Genomic DNA, 21,277 nt, shown 5'->3' on the forward strand with positions numbered 1-21,277 from the left:
CAACCCCACCCCATTTTTAGTAGTTATATATGTATATATATTATTATAATATAAAAATTTTACAGTTTTGCCCCCCCCCCCCCCCCCCCCCCCCCTCCCAAACCAAAGCCAATTTTCTATGATGTTTATTGATTTCCTAACTGGCATTGGACCTGTTACCAAGTTGGAGGCTAGAATGTTAGATCGCCATCCGAATAACATGATAGATCAACTCAGATTGGAAGTTTCAAATACTTAGCCTTGAAAATTGTAAGTTGTAGACCCGTTTGATCATTTTTTTAAAATGTATTCAAAAAATATAAATCTGCCATTTAAAAATTTCTAAATAACATGACAACCAAAAAGGAATGAGAGCATAAGGGTATGTTGCGCCTTTGTTGCATATGAAAGGAAACGGTCAAAAGTTGTAGATTTTGGGGAAGTTGAATTAATGTGGAAACATGAAGAGCATGATTAGTGTGTTTAAGAAGGCAGGGTTGAAGAATTGAATGAATAAAGGGAGAACATGGAATCAACCAAAATCAAATTTGGTCGATAATACGGCCGACCGCAACATGTTGAATCAATCAATCCCGCATGCAATGCAAAGCTCATCAGACAAGAAACGAATTTTGGTTCGTACGCTAATTGCGGCGGCGCAACCAAATTAGATCATGCGGTTAATCTGCTCTCTCTGCTGTAATCCACCAAATTAAAAGGTTTTGATCCACTAAATTAAAAGATTTTGGTTTCGGGCTGTTGCTGTAGTATTGATTAGAAATCATATCGTGTGGGCTCTGCGACTTTCAGCCCAACACGGTAGTCATTAATAGTTTATTATATAAAAAGAAATATTTTTATAAGATGTGGACGTGCCGGAGTGGTTATCGGGCATGACTAGAAATCATGTGGGCTCTGCCCGCGCAGGTTCGAATCCTGCCGTCCACGTTTTGCCTTTTCTGCTGTGACATTCTACCAAGGTTGGTTAAGCTAAATTTTGTGTCTTTGCAGGCTTAATCAGTGAAAATTTTGAGATTTTTGTCATCACAAAATAGATTTGATGTAAAAATATCTTATTTTTAACAACATAAAATTCATTATATGGTAAACTACATGTTGCTAAATAAACTGAACATATATCAGTGGAGACAATTCATGGTATAATTTGCCATCAGTAATCAATGAATGGGCTTTGCAAAGAGAATTTTCACTGAACTAATTTTCAATAAAAGGGTATTATCGTACAAAAAAAGGACCAAATTAGCATCTCTATCGTCTATAGACATGCTCCACCTGACTCTCACTAGTCACTACCCAAGGAACAATCAGATTATACTATCATTCAGTACAAATACAATGAGGCTCAAGAGTAACAACAATCATATGACTGCCTTCTTCGTAGGCTGTAGTGTAGCATATCTTCCAAAGCAGAATACCTAGATCAATCATGATCATCTGTTGTAGAACCAATTATCAGGGGAGTGTTCAAAAGGCTGAGATGAACCTTTGGATTTTTGATTGTGTCCTCTCCTTCTCTTCAGGACCGTTAAAATCACCGATGTTGTCATGATATTCCTGTACCACATTTCATACATACTATAATATTTGTATACGTAGCTTTAAAAAAGTTCAAACATACGTAAAGAAGGCAACAAGTGTTTCGATCATAGGTCTTTGTGATATAATATATGTCCGTAATGTGTATACAGTCTACACCCAAATGTGTTCAAAACATATGCTTTTGCGGAATGACAGTTGATGCTTAGAAAGTCATAATAGAAAAATAGGTACGTATGTGGGCACAATAAAGATGATGGCAAAACATAGCACTTCTAGTCTAGTGTAAATACCTGGAGTATATCCTTCACATCCTGCTTAGTGAGCTTTAGCTGCTTTAACAGTAGTTCGATCCTTGCTCTGATCCGAGGATGCCTATACCATGCCAGGGAAAGAATATAAGACTAGATGTCTACAGCTCAGAAATCATTGATCTCACTAGCAAAGCGTTATATTGATTGAAAAGAAATGGATATATCAGGTGCCGAGACGTACTCAGAAGTCCAAAGATGACCAAGGATGACAGCAATCAACTGCATATGAGAGAGAGATAACATTAGAACAGAGATCAGGGATCTCGAACAGCAGTAAAACCAGGACATGAATAAGAGTGGAAAAGAGTCTGCAACCTGAAGGGTATAGAGACCAACTTCTAGCTTTCTGTTGTACTTCTCATCTTCATCCATCTGAAAAGATTAACCATATTAAGGCTAAAATAACCAAAAAGACTATTCAGAATAGAGAGATGATGGCATAATGATGTTACTCTTAGAATTCTAAACAGAAATAACCTCCAAATCATCAAGTTCAAGCTGGTCAAATTCTGCAGCTTCTTTTTTCACTCTATCTGAATATCTGCCAATATCAAAACAAAAATACAAAATTAAAGTAGATGAAAGTACTCTCTTAGAGGAGGTACTGAGATACTATCCATACTAGAGGAGGAATTATTCTTTTCCTTGACGGTTGTTATTTACAAAAACAGAAATCATAACAACAATAATGAATGAATGACAGGTCACCTGATGTATAGCTCCATAAGCCTGTCTATCTTCTCACACTCATTCTCCACAAATTTACTCAACAATCTATCCCTTCTAGATCCTCTCAAAATTCCACCTGCCATTTCAAAGCAGAATCAATCAGTATGGAAGGAATATAATCACATTATAGTGCGAATGATAGTATGGGGATCTATTAACAAACATGAGATCATCAGGCTGTAACATGAGCATAGACAAGCTATCATTACAGTATAGAGGAAAGGAAATTGCCTTGGCAATTTCCATATCGAGGAGTCAACTCTAGCAATAAGAGGATACTAATATAGACCCAGACCTACATTTTTACTTTTTATCTAATCTTTCTTGTGACAACTGACAATAGGTACAAAAATATACAAAATAAATTAACTCAGGAACCATCTACTCTTCAAAGGCTTACTAGTTTATTGAGTGTGTGTGAGTATAATGAAACCAATTTTGCCTTCTTACCAAATAACGACGCAACTAGTGATACAAGGCGCTCTTCCAATTCTTCCTTGTACCGCTTCTTGTTCTTTTTGCTCAAAGGAATCTAATAGAAAAAAGAAATTCAGCATGGTAAAGTCATGATATCTAGTAAGATACAGATGCAGAAGTAGAAAAGAGTTTGAGACCTTGTGAGGATATATGCTTCATTAGGATAAAAGATTCACAATATGAAATGTGAAAACATCCAAAACACCTTATTCAAAATTAAATTATAAAAGGAAACTTTTAAAAATGGTATAGGAAAGCATCTCATGATCACTGCAATTAGCAAGCATCTAATGCATTAAAATCTAATGTAGTTTATAATAAAAAGGGGTGGCTGAACTTGCCTTACCCATGAAAGCAGGAAATGCAGTCTTTAGCCCCATTACGTCCACAAACCTCTCACAGGCTGGGGGATAATTAGTCATTGCAAAGTCCAAAGCCCTTATTGCAGACCCGTAACACAGTTTCTTCTGATTCATGATAATAATCATCAGCTCTACTCCTTCAGACTTCACAAATCTTTCTTTGTTCTCCAATGGCATCAACAAACAGCACAAAGAGTCAAACAAGTTCTCAACCAACTCCTCCTCGTCGGAAGTCTTGGGGTCCTTTGATTTGTAAGCTGCCACCGCCTGTAATATCGCATCCACTCCATTCATTTGCCCCAACCTCTTCTGATTGGCAATGCTATTCTGCAACAAAATGGCCAAAATCTCAGAAGCGTATTGCTTGTTGCTATCGAACTCTTTCACCTTGAGTCTTCCCAATAACCACTTCATAATCTTGGTCCTCTCACACACGAGCTCGGAGACTGACGGTTTCACTTCAATGAAATTCTCAATGGTGGCTAAAGTGTTGTATATCGCTGCTGACTCATCAGGATCGGCGTCGGATAATCTGCTGAGGTTCTGAACTAGTAGCTCAAGAGCATTATTCTCAATGAGAGCGTCGACGAGGACTTGAGCAGGCTCGTCATTGTCCTCGAGAACATCCTCGTCTGTGAGGTCCTGAAGAAGCGCAACAACATCTATAGCTATATCGGTGTTGTCATGATTGAGCAAGCTGGTAATGGAGGCAACGGTGCCAAGGTTCACTAACTCCGGATAGAATTCGGGTCCGCCGGCGAGAACCTTCAGTTTCTGGATCTCGTCGTGGAGCTCCACTTCCGAGTCTGCGAACTTCTCCGGCTGGTCCGGATACTTCAGCCTGGCGGCAATATTCTCCTTGAGGCGGCGCTCGAAGGACAGCACAAGCTTTTTTACCGTCTTCAGGTCGAGAGCTTCGACGGCGTTTTGCTGTGATTTTTCAAGAGCTTCGAGGAGTGAGAGGTCAATTTCACCGTTCGAGACGCCCGGAGGCGCCGGCCGGTTGTCATCTTCGTCGTAGTCGTCGGCGTCTCGTTTGCGTTTCGAATTGTGATTGCTCATTTCCATGGATTGATTTCCAGTGGATTCACTGAGCTCTGAACCCTAGCTCGTATAAGCTACACCTCAATTCAGGACAAGAAAGAAAGACAGCAAAATCGACAAGATAAAGTAAATGGGCCGGAATAAATTTAATTAGGCCTCTATACAAACAAATGGGCTTCAAGGGTGAATCCAAACACCTTGGACTTCATTGCCTTTTGGACTGTAACTGGGCTCACTATGCTCCAATTTGAGCATTGGTCGATTTTCAGTTAATAACATAAATAAATTAAATTTTCATTGAACCTTTATAATTGACAAAATTGACGGACTAACATATATTGCTTTGTAACTAAGGTTGCAAAAATCGCGTCGAAAGGTCGAAATTGGCCTCCTCCATGGTCAGCGACCCGTTTCATCCCCCTCTTTTTTTTTTTCGTCGGAAAAAGGAAAGCAGCGGCAAGAGATAAAGCGAGACGATCGAGAGGCGTGCACTGCAGGCGAAGAAAGGCCAAGGTTTCAAATCTCTGCCTTGGAGGTCAAAGCGATGGATGGCGCCGATCAAATCTGGAGCCTTGGAGGTCGCCAGTCTAGAGGCTGGCTGTCGATGATGAATTTCAGATGGCGAAGACGTCTTCCATGCTTTTGTTACCTTGAGATTATATGCTGATGTTGATGGCGATGGTGGCGATGTCATCACAAATACAAAGCAACTGTGGATTATATGCTGTGAACCTTGAGATTTAACATTTAACCTGTGATGGACTGACGGTAATTAAAATAATAAAAAATTCTGGGCGCTTAGTGAATTTTTCAACCTTTTGTAACAGAGTCATAAGTATTTAATCATATCTGATTTAATCAAAACTAATGATTTTTAGTTGATTTCAATAGGTTAAATATAATCGAAATTTTCTTATACACGGGCTCAAATTATTTTACTAACGCCAAAGGCTTAAATCGTAAAAGGAAACAAACAAACGTTAACTTAGTATCTATAATCAATTCAAATTAATATTTTCATGTCCAACAATAGCTTGGTGAAATCCAAAAGAACTATATTTATACACTATATGGTCAATAAATACAATTTAGTCCAATAGTCCATTAAAATTCCACTAATGTGTGACACATAGTATTTTATTTCAAATAGATGAAAAGACATGCCATCGAAAGGTGTAAAAGTTAAGGCAAAAACTTGTGTGAGATCGCCTCACTGTGAGACGGGTCGGGTCGGGATGCGAATGTAATACTTATACACACAAATGTCATACTAATATGCTCAAATGTAATACTAATCAAGATTAAAATTTTTGTTACTTATAAGGGTAAATGTAATACTTTTTAGGGAAAATACAATACTTTTACATTTTGATTTAAAAGTATTACATTTTTCCTCAAAAGTATTATATTTTATTTATTAAGTAAGGGGCACTTGTCAACATTACTTACTATGAAAAATGTATTACTTTTTCTCTTATAAGTAACAAAAATTGTATTCTTAATTAGTATTATATTTGAGCATATAAGTATGACATTTGCATGTTGCTTCGACCCGACCCGACCTGCCACACGAATAAGGATCCGTGAGACGGTCTCACACAAGTGTGAGTCAAAAGTTAAAAATAAAGAAAAATGGTCAGTTACTATATATTTGGATGAATCTCAATTTGAATGAAGGATCTAACGCCTATGAGAAACAAATGGTCTTTTCGAAATCCATTAGAAATATAACTTGAAGAAGTGAGGTTGAATAGGTGGTCATTTGTGTTGTTTTTAGCTAAGAGTAAAATAAAATTTATGAAACCATGCTAAGTTAGTTGACTAATTAAATTGTTCAGAAAAATGTTATTTTACTGTGTGGTGTCTAATTCAAAGATTCAATTTTTTTGAGTAATTCCCAGGCTATACTTCTCTAATCGCATAATTTCCATTATATCTCTTACAATCTACAGAAATTTTCACCATTACTATAAAATGGAGAAATTGAGCGACTTTGACCCAGTCCAAACCCGTGGGATTCTAGCTTGGGAAACAATCCAATCCACAGCGACCCATCATAAATTCACAATCCAGAAGAATATGCAAATATCTAGATAAATCTCACAGTTTCACTCAAAGCACAATTTCCACGCGAAGAAAATCCAAACCAAGAAATCGTCGCCGGAAAACAGTCATGGCTGGAGTGGAGATATTGCCCAAAGAGTATGGCTACGTGATCATCGTGCTCGTCCTCTACTGTTTCCTCAACCTCTGGATGTCTTTCCAAGTCGGCAAAGCTCGCAAGCAGTACAAATTTCTTTCCCTGCTCACTGTGTAATTTCATGAATTAGGGTTTCAGAATTGTTGTTATCAGTTTCCAGGTTTGAATCAATTTGGTGAGAATTTGTGACAGGTATAAGGTTCCCTATCCTACCATGTATGCATCCGAAGCTGAAAACAAGGATGCTAATCTCTTCAACTGCGTTCAGGTCTACTAATTACCTTTCATGTTTATTCATTTCTCGAATTGAGCAATGGTGAAATTGATTACAGGAATGTGAATTATAATGCTTTGCTGTAAATAAAATTGTCGAGATGACAGAGAGGGCATCAGAATTCACTGGAAAACATGCCTGTATTTTTCATGCTGATGATAATGGGAGGAATTAGGCACCCTTTAATTTGTGCATCCTTGGGAGTCATATACATTGTTTCTCGGTATGGCTATTTCACTGGTTATGCTAGTGGTGATCCCGCAAAGCGCTATACTCTTGGGTATGTTGCTTTCATGAATTCTAGCATTGATTGTTCACTGGATTTGTGCTAAGTTTTTGTGTATCCGTTGATAAAGATTCTCATATTAGTTATTAGTTTACAATCAAAAGAATCAAGTATAACAAAGCTATTACCTGAGTGTCATGTAACTTTTCGGGCTAAACTATAACAAAGCTATTACCTGACTATGTGTAACTTTTCGGTGTTTCTTTACGAACTGGGAATGCCAGAACATCTAGTATATCACTGTTCTATACAGTTCTGAGTCTTTTTTTTTTATTTTTACCGTGCAGGAAATATGGTTTCCTTGCAATTTTTGGTCTTAAGATTTGCGCAATATCTTGTGGAATCAAGCTTCTAACATCATGAGCTAGAGGATGCTGCTTGGTAGCTGTCTCATATAACAAATCCATATAGGTCTTTTTCTTTCGTTTTTCTAATAATGTTCTCTGCCTAATTGCGGTGTCCTGGTTATGTTATGTTAACCCTTAAAAAGGCCCTGCCTTTAACTAGTTGTCATGTAGAAACTTTGCCAACAATATGGTTTTGCTTATGGATTTGACTGCAATAAAGTGTATCATTGTCTTCATACATATCAATTCCTAGTCACTCTTGCTTTGTCTGCATTTTTCTCTCGACTGTTATCATACACAGTATAAACATCTCCGGTTGGATCTGTTCCGCTAACAACATTTCTTCCTCGTGGTCCTCCTGCCATGAGTATTATCCCCCGTAAACACTTCATTCGTAACAGCTTTTGTAATTAACCATGTATATGCCAACCAGAGTTACCAATGCTCCCGCCATTTGAACAGGAGTGAAGGTCTCACCGAGGTACACGAACCTGTTATTATAAGTATACGTATAAATGTTGTTGGCAGAGAACCGAAAGGACACTGGCACGGGATATGGTCTTACCCGAATATGGAAGCAAACATAGGAGTCAAGAAGGTCAGAGAGCTAAGCTTTGTCAGGCTGCCTGCAAAAGCGCCAAACCTGATGAGGTAAAATCCTGACACTCCATGGCAGGTCAGATATCAGATAAATTTACCTCGTGTTGCATTGTAGAAATACACACCGTAGCTAATGGCACTGCCAAAAACCGAGGTATAAAGTAGTGCCAAAAGATCAGTAGAAGTCAGCTCCACAAAACTCCCATTAAGAGCAGGGTCATGATTCAGTAAAGATATAGCCACTAGGGGCAGACCACCAATAACCATGTGCTGCATTGAAATGTTATTGTTGTAACTCAGGAGAGATTGATAGTGAAAAAAGTTAGACAATAGAACTTGCCCCTTTATAGCCATTTTCATACTTGTCCACTAGCCGTGATAGGTGGTGGCTCTTGAGTTTAGGGTGTAAACCTTTATGAATAAAGAAAATATGCAAGACTCACCCATCCCGTAGCCATGACAGTGGTGGCTTTCGAGTTCAGGGTGTAAACCTTTATGGATAAAGAAAATATGCAAGACTTACCCATCCCCTAACCATGATAGGTGGTGGCTCACAAGTTTAGAGTGTAAACCTTTATGAATAAAGAAAATATGCAAGACTCACCCATCCACTAGCCATGATAGGTGGTGGCTCTTGAATTTAGGTGTAACATTGATGAATAAAGAAAATATTCAAGACTCACCATTCCAGTAGCCATGACAGGTGGTAACTCTTGAGTTTGGGGTGTAAATTTTTACAAATAAAGGAAATATGCAAGACTCACCTATCACTAGTCATGACGGGTGGTCATTCTCGAGTTTAGAGTGCAAACCTTTATCAATAAAGAAAACATGTAATACTCACCCATCCCGTCGCCATGACAGCAAACCTTTATCAATAAAGAAAACATGTAATACTCACCCATCCCGTCGCCATGACAGGTGGTGGCTCTCTAATTTAGGGTGTAAAACCTTTATGAATAAAGAAAATATGCAAGAGTCACCCTATCCAACAGCCATAACACCGCCATGACAGGTGTTAGCTCTCGAGTTTAGAATGTAAACCTCTATGAATAAAGAACATATGCAAGAATAACCCATCTAGTAGCCATGACAGATGATGACTCTCGAGTTTAGAGTATAAACCTTAAAGAAAATATACGCGACTCACCCATCCAGTAGCCATGATAGGATCACAGTACTTAGATACCCAACGAACCATAACTGTGCCAACTGCCATGCATTGTGCAGCAAGAAGCATCCACCACTCTCCACTTCCCCAAAATGAAAACTTGCCATCATCAAGCACCAAGACAGGTACCTGTTTGAATGATTTCATCACAGAAAAACTGATGCAATCAAATGGATAATCACTGCTTTGCCTTGTATCTCAGCATATACAGAAAAGTATTTAACATACCTCAAGAAGTAGAAGGCCTATCACCCCCAACACAAGCCCTGCAGCTCCTATGAACCCGATCGACTCGCCGAATAACAGCACAGCAAGGACAGATACAGTTAGAGGCTGTGAATCTATTATCACCTGCAACAGTGAGATTTTAACATTGTCAAGAATCAATCAAGATGGTTTGCTTTAGAGCCATCAAAGTTACAATTTGAACATACACTGCCTAAGCCAGCTGATGTCCTCTCCAGCCCTTGAGCAAGAAAACCCTGCCCATCAATCAGACAATATAACTATATAAGTCACCATCACTCTCAAACTACACCAAGGTTATACCCACCAGATAATTTCTCAATATATTTTGTTATGGACCATCAAAATCTTCACTTTTAGTTCTCTTGTTAGTTGTTACTGCAGGCATAAGTGTGCATATGTTGGTTAACAAACAGAATCTATAAATTTCGGTTAATCATTTTTAATCGAAATATTTTAGCTTGATTACTAGTTAAAAGGTTTTTAAGAATTTTGGTCAACAATTAATTCGGTTCGAAACTGTTGTTTAATTGAATTGTGTGTATATATGTTTTAATTTTTTATAATTTATTAAATCATACTATTAAATTAGTTTTTCAAAATTTTAATAATTTATATATTAATGTAATGACTACTGTGTGAATTTATAATTTTCATTTAAAAATTTTAAAAAAATTTAAGTTCGACTAAAATATTACATAGTACAATTAATCAATTAACTAACTAAAAAAATTCAACTCTCATCCAAGAGAAGGTGCAGTACGTAGAGTATAAAAGACTATATTGCCCCTAATGGAAAGACCATATGTAAAAAACACTATTCTACCCGTTACATTTTATCTGTGATTTTTACATTTTAAATATAATTTTGTATGTTGTTAATAATATTTTTATTGTAGTTTCTAAATATATTTATATTCTTTTATTTTAAAAAAATACTAAAATTAATATCATAAAAAAATTAAATTAAAAACGACACACATAAAATGAAAAAAAAAACCTGAAAGCAAGCAGCATCGACGAGTGCAAAAACTGCGATGGAAAGCCAAGCAGCGATTCCGGAAGGAAACTTCCGGCCACGGGATGCGGCAAAGAAAATCAATATCAAACCCGCCGGAATCAACCGGAATGCGGAGACGAAGAAGGGCCCAGTCTTGGGCAAAACTTGCTTCATCGCCACCATGGCCGTGCCCCAGAAGAAGAACGGCGAAACCAGCAGCGCCCATTCCCAAAACACTTCATTATTATTATTAATATTTCTCCCCATCACTTCTTGGCTCATCTTCAGCTCCGGGATCTCCGAGTACTCCTCTGAACGCGCGATCAGACTCTCCACGTCCACGCCGGCGATTGAGGACGCCTTCGTGCATGGCGGGAGAAGATACGAAGCTTTTCTGCAGAAAATTCTGGTGAAGAGAGACCAGAAGCCAGGGGACGAAGAAGAAGAAGAAGATGTGTTCCACGCCATTTCAGGGATCGGAGTAGTTTACTTCAATTCATTGATATATATTGCACCGAGTTGTAATATAGAGGTGGGCATGAAGAAATCTGCAAGGAATCATAAATATCTGCCATGGACCCATATGAAACAAAAAAGGCATGTAATGGGGCCAAAATGAAGGAAAATGATTTTGGGATAATGCGATAATCTCACTTCTCTCGATCGCTGTTAAGTCACTATCAAATTCATCCCATAGCTGACGAGTGGAAAAGAGTTGCTAGCATGGACAGCTCAACTGGTCACAGGGTTTGAAGTTTGAAAAAATAGATCAGAGATTAATGGTGTAAGAACAACCTCTCAAAACGATGGGTTCTTGTGCACAGCTGTCAAATGTTTAATCTCTGCTTTCAATTGAGTTACCATAATTTACATCCCTCCAGGTGCTTTGTCTGGTCGGGACGTGATGACCATTGAAGTGCATGATGGCCATTGGAGTTGGGGATTCAAGCTTTTTGTGAGAAAAGTGCTCAAGAGCTTGCTATTAATTAGTAAGATCATGTTGTAACAACTTTAACCAATAGTGTTTGCAATAATGAAACGGAATCTTTAGTTATGAAAATTATGTTCTACACACTTAGTCAAAAGATTATTGAACTTAAAAATTTGTTGTTACCAAGATAAATGCGTTGACCAACTAACTTGAGTTGTTCTAAATATTACATACCTCTTATTTGTTTAGCGAGATTTGACTCATAGTCATTTATATAAACTTTATATATTTAAAATTAAACTAAAAATCAATTTTAAAAATTCTGGAACTACACTTGGACCGAAAAATGTGGCTTATGGCTAAGGTTATCTTTAGTCCTATAATACTTTCTCACTTTAAAAATTGGTACTACTTCCATATCGTCTAATTTATAAATTGTTTACTATTTTTTCTATATCTCAACAATATTAATACACTTTCAAAAGTAATTTGATTTTCATATTATATTAAAAATATACTAATAAAATAATAATAAAATCAAAAATAAAAAATTATTAAAAAAAAAAAACATATAACAAGCTACTAATCATTCGTGGCAGCCTTGTGCAGGCTTGCAAGCCACATGGGTTTACAACGAAATTAGAAGTTTAAGAGTAGTATGGTTATGTTATTTCATTTACTCCTTGTGTGTCATTTTACCTGTCCTATTTACTATTTATTGATCAAACCAACTCTTTATTCTTTACTTATTTTCTTTAGTAATTTTTTATTATTTTTAAATTTAATTTTTTGTGTTTAATAGTACTTTTAATGTAGTTTTAAATATATAAATTTTATATATTAATGCTAAACTTAATATTATGAAAAATTGGATTAAAAATTACTTCAGTCAAGCCTCGTTAAACGAATCAGACAACCATTTTGGGACGGAGATAGTATTTCATAATTCCGTCACAATATTTACTTAATTAAAAAAAAATATGTTTCATTTCACGACAGGAAAAAAAAAAATTAGTCACAATTTTCGTTGCCATTTAGCGACATAATATAAATTCGTCACCTTTTTCGTCGCTATATGAACGATGTAACTTAAATCCGTTGCAAATTCGATCATAAATATTTTACCGTCAAAATTTCGCGATTTTTTATTTTCTCTATGCGCAAAAAATCGTGACGGAATTAATTCCAGTCACCAATTTTATCGCGAATTTGCAACGGAAGCTATTCTGTCACATTATTGCGACAGAGTAGTGTCCATTACGATTTTCCGTCGCGATTCGTGAATTTTCTTGTAGTGAATCTTGAAAGAAGTAAAATTGCAGGGACGATGATAGCCTTAACCCACTAAACTTGAGCCAACTTGAGACGAAGAGTCTGTCTCCGATCAGAGACGTAGACAGGTCCTTCGTCACGGAGACGAAGGAGGAGGGAGAAAGAAGTAGTCAATAGCCAACCCAACATTTTTTTTAATTTTTATTTTAAAGTTTATTATTAAAAATTATTTTAAAATGTCAATTCATCATCCACCTAAGCAAGTAACTTGATGTAATGGAGGGTAACCTGCTACTCCCTCTGTCCCATTTTACCTGTCTTACTTTCCTTTTTAGTTTGTCCCAAAATGTTGTCCTCTTTCCAAAATTGAACATCACCATCATTCTACTTTTCCCAATCTGCCCTTATGACTTTTGCTTTCTTTATTGTTTTTATTTCTAAAAGTGAAAAAGTTGAGGGCATAATTGGAAAACACATTATATTTACTTTAATTTCTTAAAAAGCGTGCAAAAAGCAAATGAGACATCCATTTCGGGACGGAGGGAATATTAGGTAAAATTGCATATATTTAAAGTGTTCAGTAGTTTAATTTCACTTTTTTTGGTTCATTGACATAATTACATTTTTTTAGTTCATTGACAGAATTACACATTTAAATTACATTTAGTGGTCAATTTCGACCTTATTCCAAACAATTATACAATAATTTATATAATGGGAAAAAAAAGGAAAAATGAAAAAAAAAATAGGTGCAAAAGACAGATTTCTCCCTTCCCTCCCTCCTTATCTTCCCCGAACAGAGATTAGAGAGAAAGCTAGCCGTTCTCTTTCCCGTGAGAGAGATACTCGGGGCCGGGGGCATCGTTAAACACTCAAGAGGAGGTTTGCAGCTCCCATGTAAGCTTCTCTCTCTGCAATTTTCAGTAGCTTATCTCTTCTCCTTAACGCTAAGTTTCTGGCTGCTGAAAGGCGTTACAATACGGGCTGCAATGCTCAAAACCCATTGTTCATTTGGTTTTGCTTTTCTGCTATTTTATTGTTTTCTTTCTGTCTGGGCGGGAAATTAAAGGTTTTATTCTGCAAAGGGTATTCATTAATCGAAGTTATACGATGCATTGTGCCATTGTTTCCACTGCGGTTTTGGACAGTGTGAACTTCTCGTTTACAGGAATTTAACTGTTTATGGTTAATTAGCTCAATTTCTGATTAACTCAAACCAAAAGGGCAATAGACTGCTTCAGCTGGAGTCGAATTTGTATAGTCTTTTCATGGCTGGTTGATGCTGTGCATTGGCCCTGAATGGTAACATAGTTAGTTTATAATCTAATTTTGGCTTATTTGACCACTATTAGCTGATTGACTTGGTTAAACAGTTAATATAAGTGTTTGATTAATTAGCTTTTTGTAACAATCAGTTTTTTTTGTGAGAAAGTCATTTTGCATGTAATCAGCTATAGCTAACAACTAATTTACCTAACATCTTTCTACAATTAGCTAATGTTTTCAACTAGTCAAACTCACTAGCCCAATTAGCAAACAAACTCACTAACCCAATTAGCAAACAGCTAACAGCTATTTACCAAACACTCCATTATGTTTTCTAAAGTTTATTCATTATTTGTTTGAAGTTTCAATTGAGGTGGCTTGAATCAGGGGAGTTGGTTCAGTGGATTAGCATGCTCTGAAGATGGTTTTTATTACACTGATCCTTATAATTCATCAATGGTAATTATTCCAATCTATTAATTGTAGTCTGTAGACAAGTATACAGGTGCTAGTTAAGTAGTGTAATCATCTGATAATTGGCACATCTCTTTGCTTTTCTCACATGTTAAAATTCAGATATAAGTAGAAATCAAATTTTGTATAGGAGTGTTTTGTCATATTACATTATTAAGTTCTTATTTTCTGTTTTATGAAGCACTTGATGTGTTGTCTTTTAGCAGATAATGGATGCCGGAATGTTTAGGTGTGAGTCTGCTTTGAAGGGAGATATGTTCACATCAAGTGATGCTTTAAGGAAAGCTGGACCTGAATTCTCGATCATGGGGCATTTTCCTTTTAAACAAGGTAAATCCTTTGCATTGAGTGGATCTCATGCTAGAAGGCCTTTTGGTGGTGTGTTCAGATCGTGGATGGTTGAGAGATGTGCTCCTTTGCATCTTTTCATTCCACGTCCAGTTAGAGGTATTACTTCTATGTTGGTGTCCCCTATTTATGACTTACCAAATTTGTACTTTTCAACACTAAAATGCTTCTAGTAATGTGACAGATGAACACAAGGCTGTGAAATGCTTTAAAAATGATTCATCTGTCTTGAACCACATCCTAAATGACCTCCTAGTCGAGGACAAATTTTTTCCCGAGGAAACAGATATTGGGTCAGATAAATTTTTGTCCGAGGAAGGAGATGTTAACTCAGATCACAGCAAAAGTTTACCAAAAAGAGACCATATTGTTGAGGAGCCTTGGCTATTACAGCCGTCATTGCTTTCTCATCATTTTGAAGAATCAGATGCTTCGGGTGTTGTTTTTGATGATAACGAGTATTTTAAATGCCTTGATAATGATGATCTTGATACAAGGTTCCTAAATCATGAATCTGCTGATGGAGAATCTGAGATTGAGTATCTAGCTGAAGTTGCTACAACAGATAAGAACAGTGGCTTTTCAGGAACCTGTTATGGATCAAGTTTTCCCGTTGAGGAGCCCTGGCTTTTTGAATCAACAATCAATTATTCGAGTTGTAATGACAAAATGATCCCTGATGTGTCTACTTGCGAAGAACATGCTAGAAGTGAAGAAGCTTACCATACAAATCACAGTGAGCATCATCAAGAGCCTGAGAAGCTGTTGCCTGTTGAAAATATTGTAATTTCTGAGAAGGAATCGGTTACAACAGTTATATTAATAAACTCGTCTATTTGCACAATGCAAAGGATTGCTGTTTTAGAAAACGGGAGATTAGTGGAATTGTTGTTAGAACCTGTGAAAAACAATGTGCAGTGTGATAGTGTATATCTAGGTGTAGTTACTAAATTAGCCCCCCAGATGAATGGTGCATTTGTAAATATTGGCTGCCGCCAAACTGCATTCATGAATATTATTTCCAAAAAGAAGCCCTTTGTATTTCCTCAAGATTGTGATGATAGCAAAGGTAGTGAAACCAATGGATTCGAGTCTGATAAGTTTGCAGAAAAGTCAGATCTTCCCGAAACTGAAGCTAATTTGAATGAAGCCATAGAGGATGATGAGATAGATGATGATTCTGTAGAATATATAGACAATGATTTTGAGGAGAATGAAAATCATGATAGGATTGATGCTTCTGAAGTCCTTGAAGGAAATGGTACTTGTAATGTTGGTAACGGGGTTGAAACTCATCTTTTGAAATCTCTGAATAAGTTTGAGAAAAATGGTCATCAGGAAGAAAATAAAAGGCCGAAAGGAGAAAGCAAGTGGGCACAGGTTCGGAAAGGCACTAAAATAATTGTACAAGTTGTTAAGGAAGGATTGGGTACAAAGGGCCCCGCACTCACTGCTTATCCAAAACTACGAAGCAGATTTTGGGTATTTGACATTCTTTGCTCATCTTTTATAGCTAATGGTTGAAAATAGTTATTTACCGCCATATTTTTTTTATCCTTGTGACTGCAGGTTTTAAGTGCTAGCAGTGACATAATAGGGATTTCAAAGAAAATATCCGGTGTTGAGCGTACACGTTTAAGAGTCATAGCGAGAACTTTACAACCTCCAGGTTTTGGTCTTACTGTAAGAACAGTTGCTGCTGGCCATTCATTAGAGGAATTGAAGAAGGATTTGGACAGTTTGCTTTTGACTTGGAAAAGTATAACTGAGCATGCACAGTTTGCTGCTCTTGCCGCAGAAGAAGGAGTAGATGGAGCAGTTCCCGTTATGCTTCATCAGGCAAAGGGCCAAACGCTCTGCATTGTCCAGGATTATTTTAACGATAAGGTGTACTATTCTCATGCAAAATTTTCATAGTTTTTTTACTTAATTGTTGAAGATTTATCCCGGAAATTTTTATTTCGTAAGTTTCATGATTTACATAATTTTGACTTTTTTATGATTGCCTTATATTCAGGTTAAAAGCATGGTGGTTGATTCTCCAAGGACATATCATGAGGTATAGATAACGGGTGGTCAGTTCTCTAATGACATGTTCAATTTCCATATACATAAAAAGGCAGTTATCCAAGAAACACACAGTGCATGTTTATGCTTGCTTGATTAGGTTTGTTTCACATCGAAGATGATGGGTGTAGTCGTGTAGAATGTATGGTTTTGGGCCGGGAAATATAGACTTCTAGCATGCCTCTGATTTCATTAAGTGTTTGAACTTAATCTACTTCTTGTAGAATGGTAGAATCTTTATTGACTTTGAATTGTTGTTTTGTTCAGGTTAAAAACTATCTTCAGGAAATAGCTCCCGATCTATGTGACAGGGTTGAGTTATACAACAACAAAACTCCCCTCTTTGATGAATATAATATCGAGGGCGAAATAGATAGCATTCTTAGCAAAAGGTGAGAGATAAATATGTTATTTTATTATAAAGGGAATGCAGAGAGTAATTTCAGTACTTAATCTGATTCAAGTTCTTATCTATGAAAGCTTGTGAGAGAGTTTTTTTTTTCACTTTTGGTCCCCACGACTATGGGATCATTTCCACATTTGGTCCCCAACTATTAATTTTTTCACATTTAGTCCCACGACTTTTAATCCTTGCCACATTTGGTCCCTCCGACGGTCAGCGGTGACCAAATTTCAGGCAACTGACTTATCTTGAAGGGCAAAATTGTCATTTCTGGTCACCCTCCCCGATAAATTTAAGAAAAAAGTAAGAAATGACAATTTTGCCTTTATATTGGGCTCACATTCATATTCTTTAGTTAATGCTATTTCTAGTACTAAAAAGTATTGTGTGTATTTCAGTCTGTAAACTAAAACGTCAGTGACTAGATTAAGCATTAGTAAATACGTGAGCCTAATTGTGCTAGTAAGTTTTGCAGGGTTCCCCTTTCTAATGGAGGTTATCTGGTGATAGAACAAACGGAGGCATTATTCTCCATTGACGTTAATGGTGGTCAGTGTATGCTTGGGCAGGGGACGTCACAAGAGAAAGCTATTCTTGATGTCAACCTTGCGGCTGCTAGACAAGTACGTAAAGCACAAATCCTAATATATATACTTCTGCTACAACTAATAAGTGATGTGAACATTTTAATGTACTATTCTCTTTGGCATCTCTGGGTATTTGCGTTTATGGTTTGTAGTATATCCTTCTGGAGTTGCTAAAATTAGTTATGGACCGTCATTTGTTGCAATTCTGATTTATAGAATAAGTAATGCTGTAGCGTTGTTTCACTCTTACAACTGCGGTTGTTGAAAAAGTATACTTAAATATTCGATGAATCTCCAGATTGCTAGGGAATTGAGGCTGAGAGATATCGGTGGCATTATTGTGGTGGATTTCATAGATATGATGGATGATTGTAAGTATATAATGTATATAGAGCTATTCATCGTAAGATATTTTACCTCCATTTGCTTTTACAGTTTTACGTAATAAAGATTCACACATATATCAATGTATTGTGTACTTTTAACTATTCTTTTGTCACAGCAAATAAGAGATTGGTTTATGAAGAAGTAAAAAAGGCCGTTGAGAGGGATCGATCAACCGTCCATGTCTCTGAGGTATCCAGGAATGGGCTTATGGAAATCACACGGAAACGAGTATGTCAATTGCTTTCATACTCTTGTAATTTTGGATTGTTCAACCGATTAAAAGAGTGCCAAACTTGTCATAGCAAAATTCCGAAACATAGACAGGCTATTGGTACATCGGTTTAACTCTTATGTTTGTGGCAGGTTCGACCGAGTGTGACATTTATGATCAGTGAGCCATGCACCTGTTGTCACGGTACTGGGAGAGTGGAAGCTTTAGAGACTGCATTTTCCAAGATTGAGCGTGAAGTTTCTCGTTTTCTGGTAAATGTTTCTCTAATAATACGACATAACTCATAAGTATGCATTTATAATTGATTAGAATATCGTTTTTGTTTTTATTCGTTTCTAAAGCACTAATGTTACGCTAGAGCTTTGATAGTTGAGTTTATCCCGTTTGATCCACTTTCTCCGTAGGGTTTAACATGTTTTGGATATCGCAAAATCTTCCATTCACCAAACTTTCTTTATTTTCATTATACTTGATCAGTCAAGAATGGACCAGAAATCAGACCCTCGAGATCCCAATTCATGGCCCAGATTTATTCTCATGGTTGATCAGTACATGTCCGACTATTTGACTAAAGGAAAGAAGTCGAAGTTAGCAGTATTGAGTAGCTCTCTCAAAGTATGGATTGTACTAAAGGTATGCCTAATCAACTTTACATTCTTGACTTCCTTTTTGCGACTTTTAGAACATCTGGGAGCTAAATTTTACTTTCGGTTTTAATCTTCGATGGGATGAGTGGACAAGCGATTTCTTTGTAAATTCAAACAGAAAATTGGCCTTCATATTGTTCTGCAAAAAAAAATCAAAAACATATTATTAACCCAATCTAAATACAATTACATATGAGACTTTAAGACAAAAACTACTCTTAGGGTGCAAAAGGTGAAATCCCTCGCCCTAGGGCCCCCCACACCCCGGCCCTACGGGAAGCGGCCCCTTAGGTGGGGGGACCAGAACTTGGTGCTCACATGGAGCCACCCCCACATTGCGGCAGCCAGGATTTGATCCTGTGTCATTGAGTACAATCTGCCACACGGGAATCAACTAAGCTATCCGTGAGGGCTAGACAAACACTACTCTTGAATTAGGTCTAGGAGGTTTAACCTTAAACCACAAACTTGGTTCTGTTGACTCATGAATTTATTGTTGGAATTAATTGAATTCCTGTTGCTACTCACAACATAATTGATTTTCAGTGCTTCACTATATTTCAACTGCATTCTATGAAGTGAGAAATCCTCATGAATTGAATAGTTCTCTGCCTATCTGTTGACATTTTGCTCTACGGCCCACAACTTAAACGTTTATGCCAAATAGCATTTCTTCAAATTGACCTTTTTAAAGTTTTGAGGTCGATCTAATGTGTTGTTCAGGTTGCTAGAAATTTTACGAGGGGGGCGTTTGATTTGAAACCCTTGACAATCGACGAGTACAATAATCAAGACCGACCTCCCATTCCAGTATTATGGCCTGCCGAGGCTGGGACTGGGAGTCACCCTCACAAGAAGGTGACACTCTTCCCCATCAAGAAGTCGAAGACTGGTGGAAAATGATAGCGCCCGCACTTCATCCTCTTTCAGCCTACGCAGGTTGGAATCCAGATACGACCATTTGAATTGATGATGACGAGTCTGGTTTTGTGTTTTCTGCTTCAATCTCATGTTCTGCATTTCCCCGCTGCAAATAGGTTCTCTATAGCAATAACGAGTTTTGTGGATGAGCCATTTTAACTACAGGATATCTATACTCGAGAAAAGCTTTGGCAAACGACTCTGACAGTAATTTAACACAATCTTGCATCCGAGTGCTTTCGTGCTAAAGCAAAGGGAGCAATCTGTTTATCATTTGCCCAAGGACTCGTGTGCCAAATACAAACAGGGAAACAAACGAGCATATTTCAAGCAGGCGGGCGAGGGGGCGACAAAAAACAAAACTACATCTGAGCTAACATTTTTGTAACCGGGGGTAGACGACCTGCTGAGCCATTAACAACAACAGCGACAAGACAAGATATCGAACCATGTATAGGGTTTCGACTTTTCTCTTCAATTTCCCGCGCTGTTGGTTGTGGTTCCATCCTGTATATGTTGCTTGGAGCCCAGGAAAAGGGGTACAAGTTTCTGCATACTCTACTAAATGGAAACACTCTTTCAGGAATCCCTCTGCATATCAATCTGTGTTTTAGAACTGTTCATTTGGTATATGTCAAGCAAGGGGTGTATGCACATTTTTTTCTGTTTTGGCTATACATGAGAGTACAGGGAATTTTTTATTTTCATTTTTTATGGCTTATCATTTCATGAAATAATGAATATTTCACAACTGTATCATATTTTTGGATATTTTGAACTATTTTAGGAAATCAACTAATTAATTGTATGACTATGTTTGACACGTTTAACTGAAAAGTTAATAGCAAGTCAGGAGCTTATTTTGAGTCAATATTGTCTTCACTGCGGCTCTAACCCATGACCTCTCATTTGGGAGAGTCATTAGATCACAAGGTCATTCGCAAGGATAGTATTATATATAGTTTTGAATGGAAAAAAAAATTCACTTATGCTCAACTCCGTCTGATTTGGTTGAGTAATTGGTTAGTAATCACAAGATTTCAAATTTGATTGGGGACTCATTCAAAAAAAAATAAAAATAGTGAAGGTGAGCTTTTTTGTAAATAAAAAAAAATATAGATTTATTATTTTTTAAAAATTGATATTTTAACATTAT

The 21,277-nt window shown here is 37.0% G+C and overlaps 4 protein-coding genes and 1 non-coding gene across 8 annotated transcripts; 3 read left to right on the forward strand and 2 right to left on the reverse strand.

The window, feature by feature from the left end:
• Nucleotides 1-845: 845 nt before the first annotated feature.
• On the forward strand, nt 846-927 carry TRNAS-AGA. Its single transcript has one exon. It is a non-coding gene; the product is annotated as a tRNA-Ser (tRNA).
• Nucleotides 928-1,165: 238 nt separating this feature from the next.
• On the reverse strand, nt 1,166-4,552 carry LOC116000104 (beta-catenin-like protein 1). Of its 2 annotated transcripts, XM_031240127.1 has the most exons (8): nt 3,398-4,552; nt 3,030-3,111; nt 2,559-2,655; nt 2,328-2,391; nt 2,166-2,222; nt 2,032-2,069; nt 1,830-1,911; nt 1,166-1,554 (listed from the first exon to the last, which is right to left on the reverse strand). In XM_031240127.1, exons 1-8 carry the CDS (start codon nt 4,484-4,486, stop codon nt 1,465-1,467), a joined length of 1,599 nt encoding a protein of 532 aa, XP_031095987.1. In that variant the 5' UTR covers nt 4,487-4,552; the 3' UTR covers nt 1,166-1,464. The 2 variants fall into 2 exon arrangements, with proteins under 2 accessions (XP_031095987.1, XP_031095988.1); XM_031240128.1 differs by lacking the exons at nt 1,166-1,554; nt 1,830-1,911; nt 2,032-2,069 and having other exon boundaries at nt 2,198-2,222; nt 2,303-2,391.
• Nucleotides 4,553-6,472: 1,920 nt separating this feature from the next.
• On the forward strand, nt 6,473-7,809 carry LOC116000419 (microsomal glutathione S-transferase 3). Its single transcript, XM_031240503.1, has 4 exons — nt 6,473-6,748; nt 6,855-6,930; nt 7,044-7,216; nt 7,510-7,809. Exons 1-4 carry the CDS (start codon nt 6,636-6,638, stop codon nt 7,583-7,585), a joined length of 438 nt encoding a protein of 145 aa, XP_031096363.1. The 5' UTR covers nt 6,473-6,635; the 3' UTR covers nt 7,586-7,809.
• On the reverse strand, nt 7,745-11,169 carry LOC116000418 (WAT1-related protein At3g02690, chloroplastic-like). Of its 2 annotated transcripts, none has more exons than XM_031240502.1 (7): nt 10,587-11,169; nt 9,775-9,822; nt 9,569-9,691; nt 9,320-9,469; nt 8,295-8,439; nt 8,135-8,195; nt 7,745-8,060 (listed from the first exon to the last, which is right to left on the reverse strand). In XM_031240502.1, exons 1-7 carry the CDS (start codon nt 11,052-11,054, stop codon nt 7,958-7,960), a joined length of 1,098 nt encoding a protein of 365 aa, XP_031096362.1. In that variant the 5' UTR covers nt 11,055-11,169; the 3' UTR covers nt 7,745-7,957. The 2 variants fall into 2 exon arrangements, with proteins under 2 accessions (XP_031096362.1, XP_031096361.1); XM_031240501.1 differs by having other exon boundaries at nt 8,268-8,439; nt 10,587-11,164.
• Nucleotides 11,170-13,591: 2,422 nt separating this feature from the next.
• Nucleotides 13,592-20,935, forward strand: LOC115999009 (ribonuclease E/G-like protein, chloroplastic). Of its 2 annotated transcripts, none has more exons than XM_031238724.1 (13): nt 13,592-13,686; nt 14,418-14,514; nt 14,733-14,976; nt 15,062-16,359; nt 16,447-16,764; nt 16,895-16,936; nt 17,212-17,336; nt 17,823-17,970; nt 18,233-18,305; nt 18,437-18,549; nt 18,685-18,804; nt 19,031-19,186; nt 19,924-20,935. In XM_031238724.1, exons 2-13 carry the CDS (start codon nt 14,512-14,514, stop codon nt 20,101-20,103), a joined length of 2,820 nt encoding a protein of 939 aa, XP_031094584.1. In that variant the 5' UTR covers nt 13,592-13,686; nt 14,418-14,511; the 3' UTR covers nt 20,104-20,935. The 2 variants fall into 2 exon arrangements, with proteins under 2 accessions (XP_031094584.1, XP_031094585.1); XM_031238725.1 differs by having other exon boundaries at nt 14,736-14,976.
• Nucleotides 20,936-21,277: the final 342 nt, after the last annotated feature.

Source organism: Ipomoea triloba, chromosome 12 (assembly GCF_003576645.1).
Source record: "Ipomoea triloba cultivar NCNSP0323 chromosome 12, ASM357664v1".
NCBI classification, from domain to species: Eukaryota; Viridiplantae; Streptophyta; class Magnoliopsida; order Solanales; family Convolvulaceae; genus Ipomoea; species Ipomoea triloba.

Bases quoted from the DNA above. Each gene is read 5' to 3' on its own strand.
- LOC116000104 (XM_031240127.1), bottom strand. From the start codon at position 4,486: ATGGAAATGAGCAATCACAATTCGAAACGCAAACGAGACGCCGACGAC. The intron at 2,070-2,165 runs GTTGCAGACTCT...TCTCATATGCAG, and splicing joins TTGGTCTCTATACCCTTCAG to TTGATTGCTGTCATCCTTGG. The intron at 1,912-2,031 runs GTACGTCTCGGC...GGCATGGTATAG, and splicing joins GGTCATCTTTGGACTTCTGA to GCATCCTCGGATCAGAGCAA.
- LOC116000419 (XM_031240503.1), top strand. From the start codon at position 6,636: ATGGCTGGAGTGGAGATATTGCCCAAAGAGTATGGCTACGTGATCATC. The intron at 6,931-7,043 runs GTCTACTAATTA...TCGAGATGACAG, and splicing joins ATCTCTTCAACTGCGTTCAG to AGAGGGCATCAGAATTCACT. The intron at 7,217-7,509 runs GTATGTTGCTTT...TTTACCGTGCAG, and splicing joins GCAAAGCGCTATACTCTTGG to GAAATATGGTTTCCTTGCAA.
- LOC116000418 (XM_031240501.1), bottom strand. From the start codon at position 11,054: ATGGCGTGGAACACATCTTCTTCTTCTTCTTCGTCCCCTGGCTTCTGG. The intron at 9,692-9,774 runs GTATGTTCAAAT...TCACTGTTGCAG, and splicing joins CATCAGCTGGCTTAGGCAGT to GTGATAATAGATTCACAGCC. The intron at 9,470-9,568 runs GTATGTTAAATA...TCATTCAAACAG, and splicing joins TAGGCCTTCTACTTCTTGAG to GTACCTGTCTTGGTGCTTGA.
- LOC115999009 (XM_031238724.1), top strand. The intron at 16,937-17,211 runs GTATAGATAACG...TGTTTTGTTCAG, and splicing joins CTCCAAGGACATATCATGAG to GTTAAAAACTATCTTCAGGA. The intron at 17,971-18,232 runs GTACGTAAAGCA...ATGAATCTCCAG, and splicing joins ACCTTGCGGCTGCTAGACAA to ATTGCTAGGGAATTGAGGCT.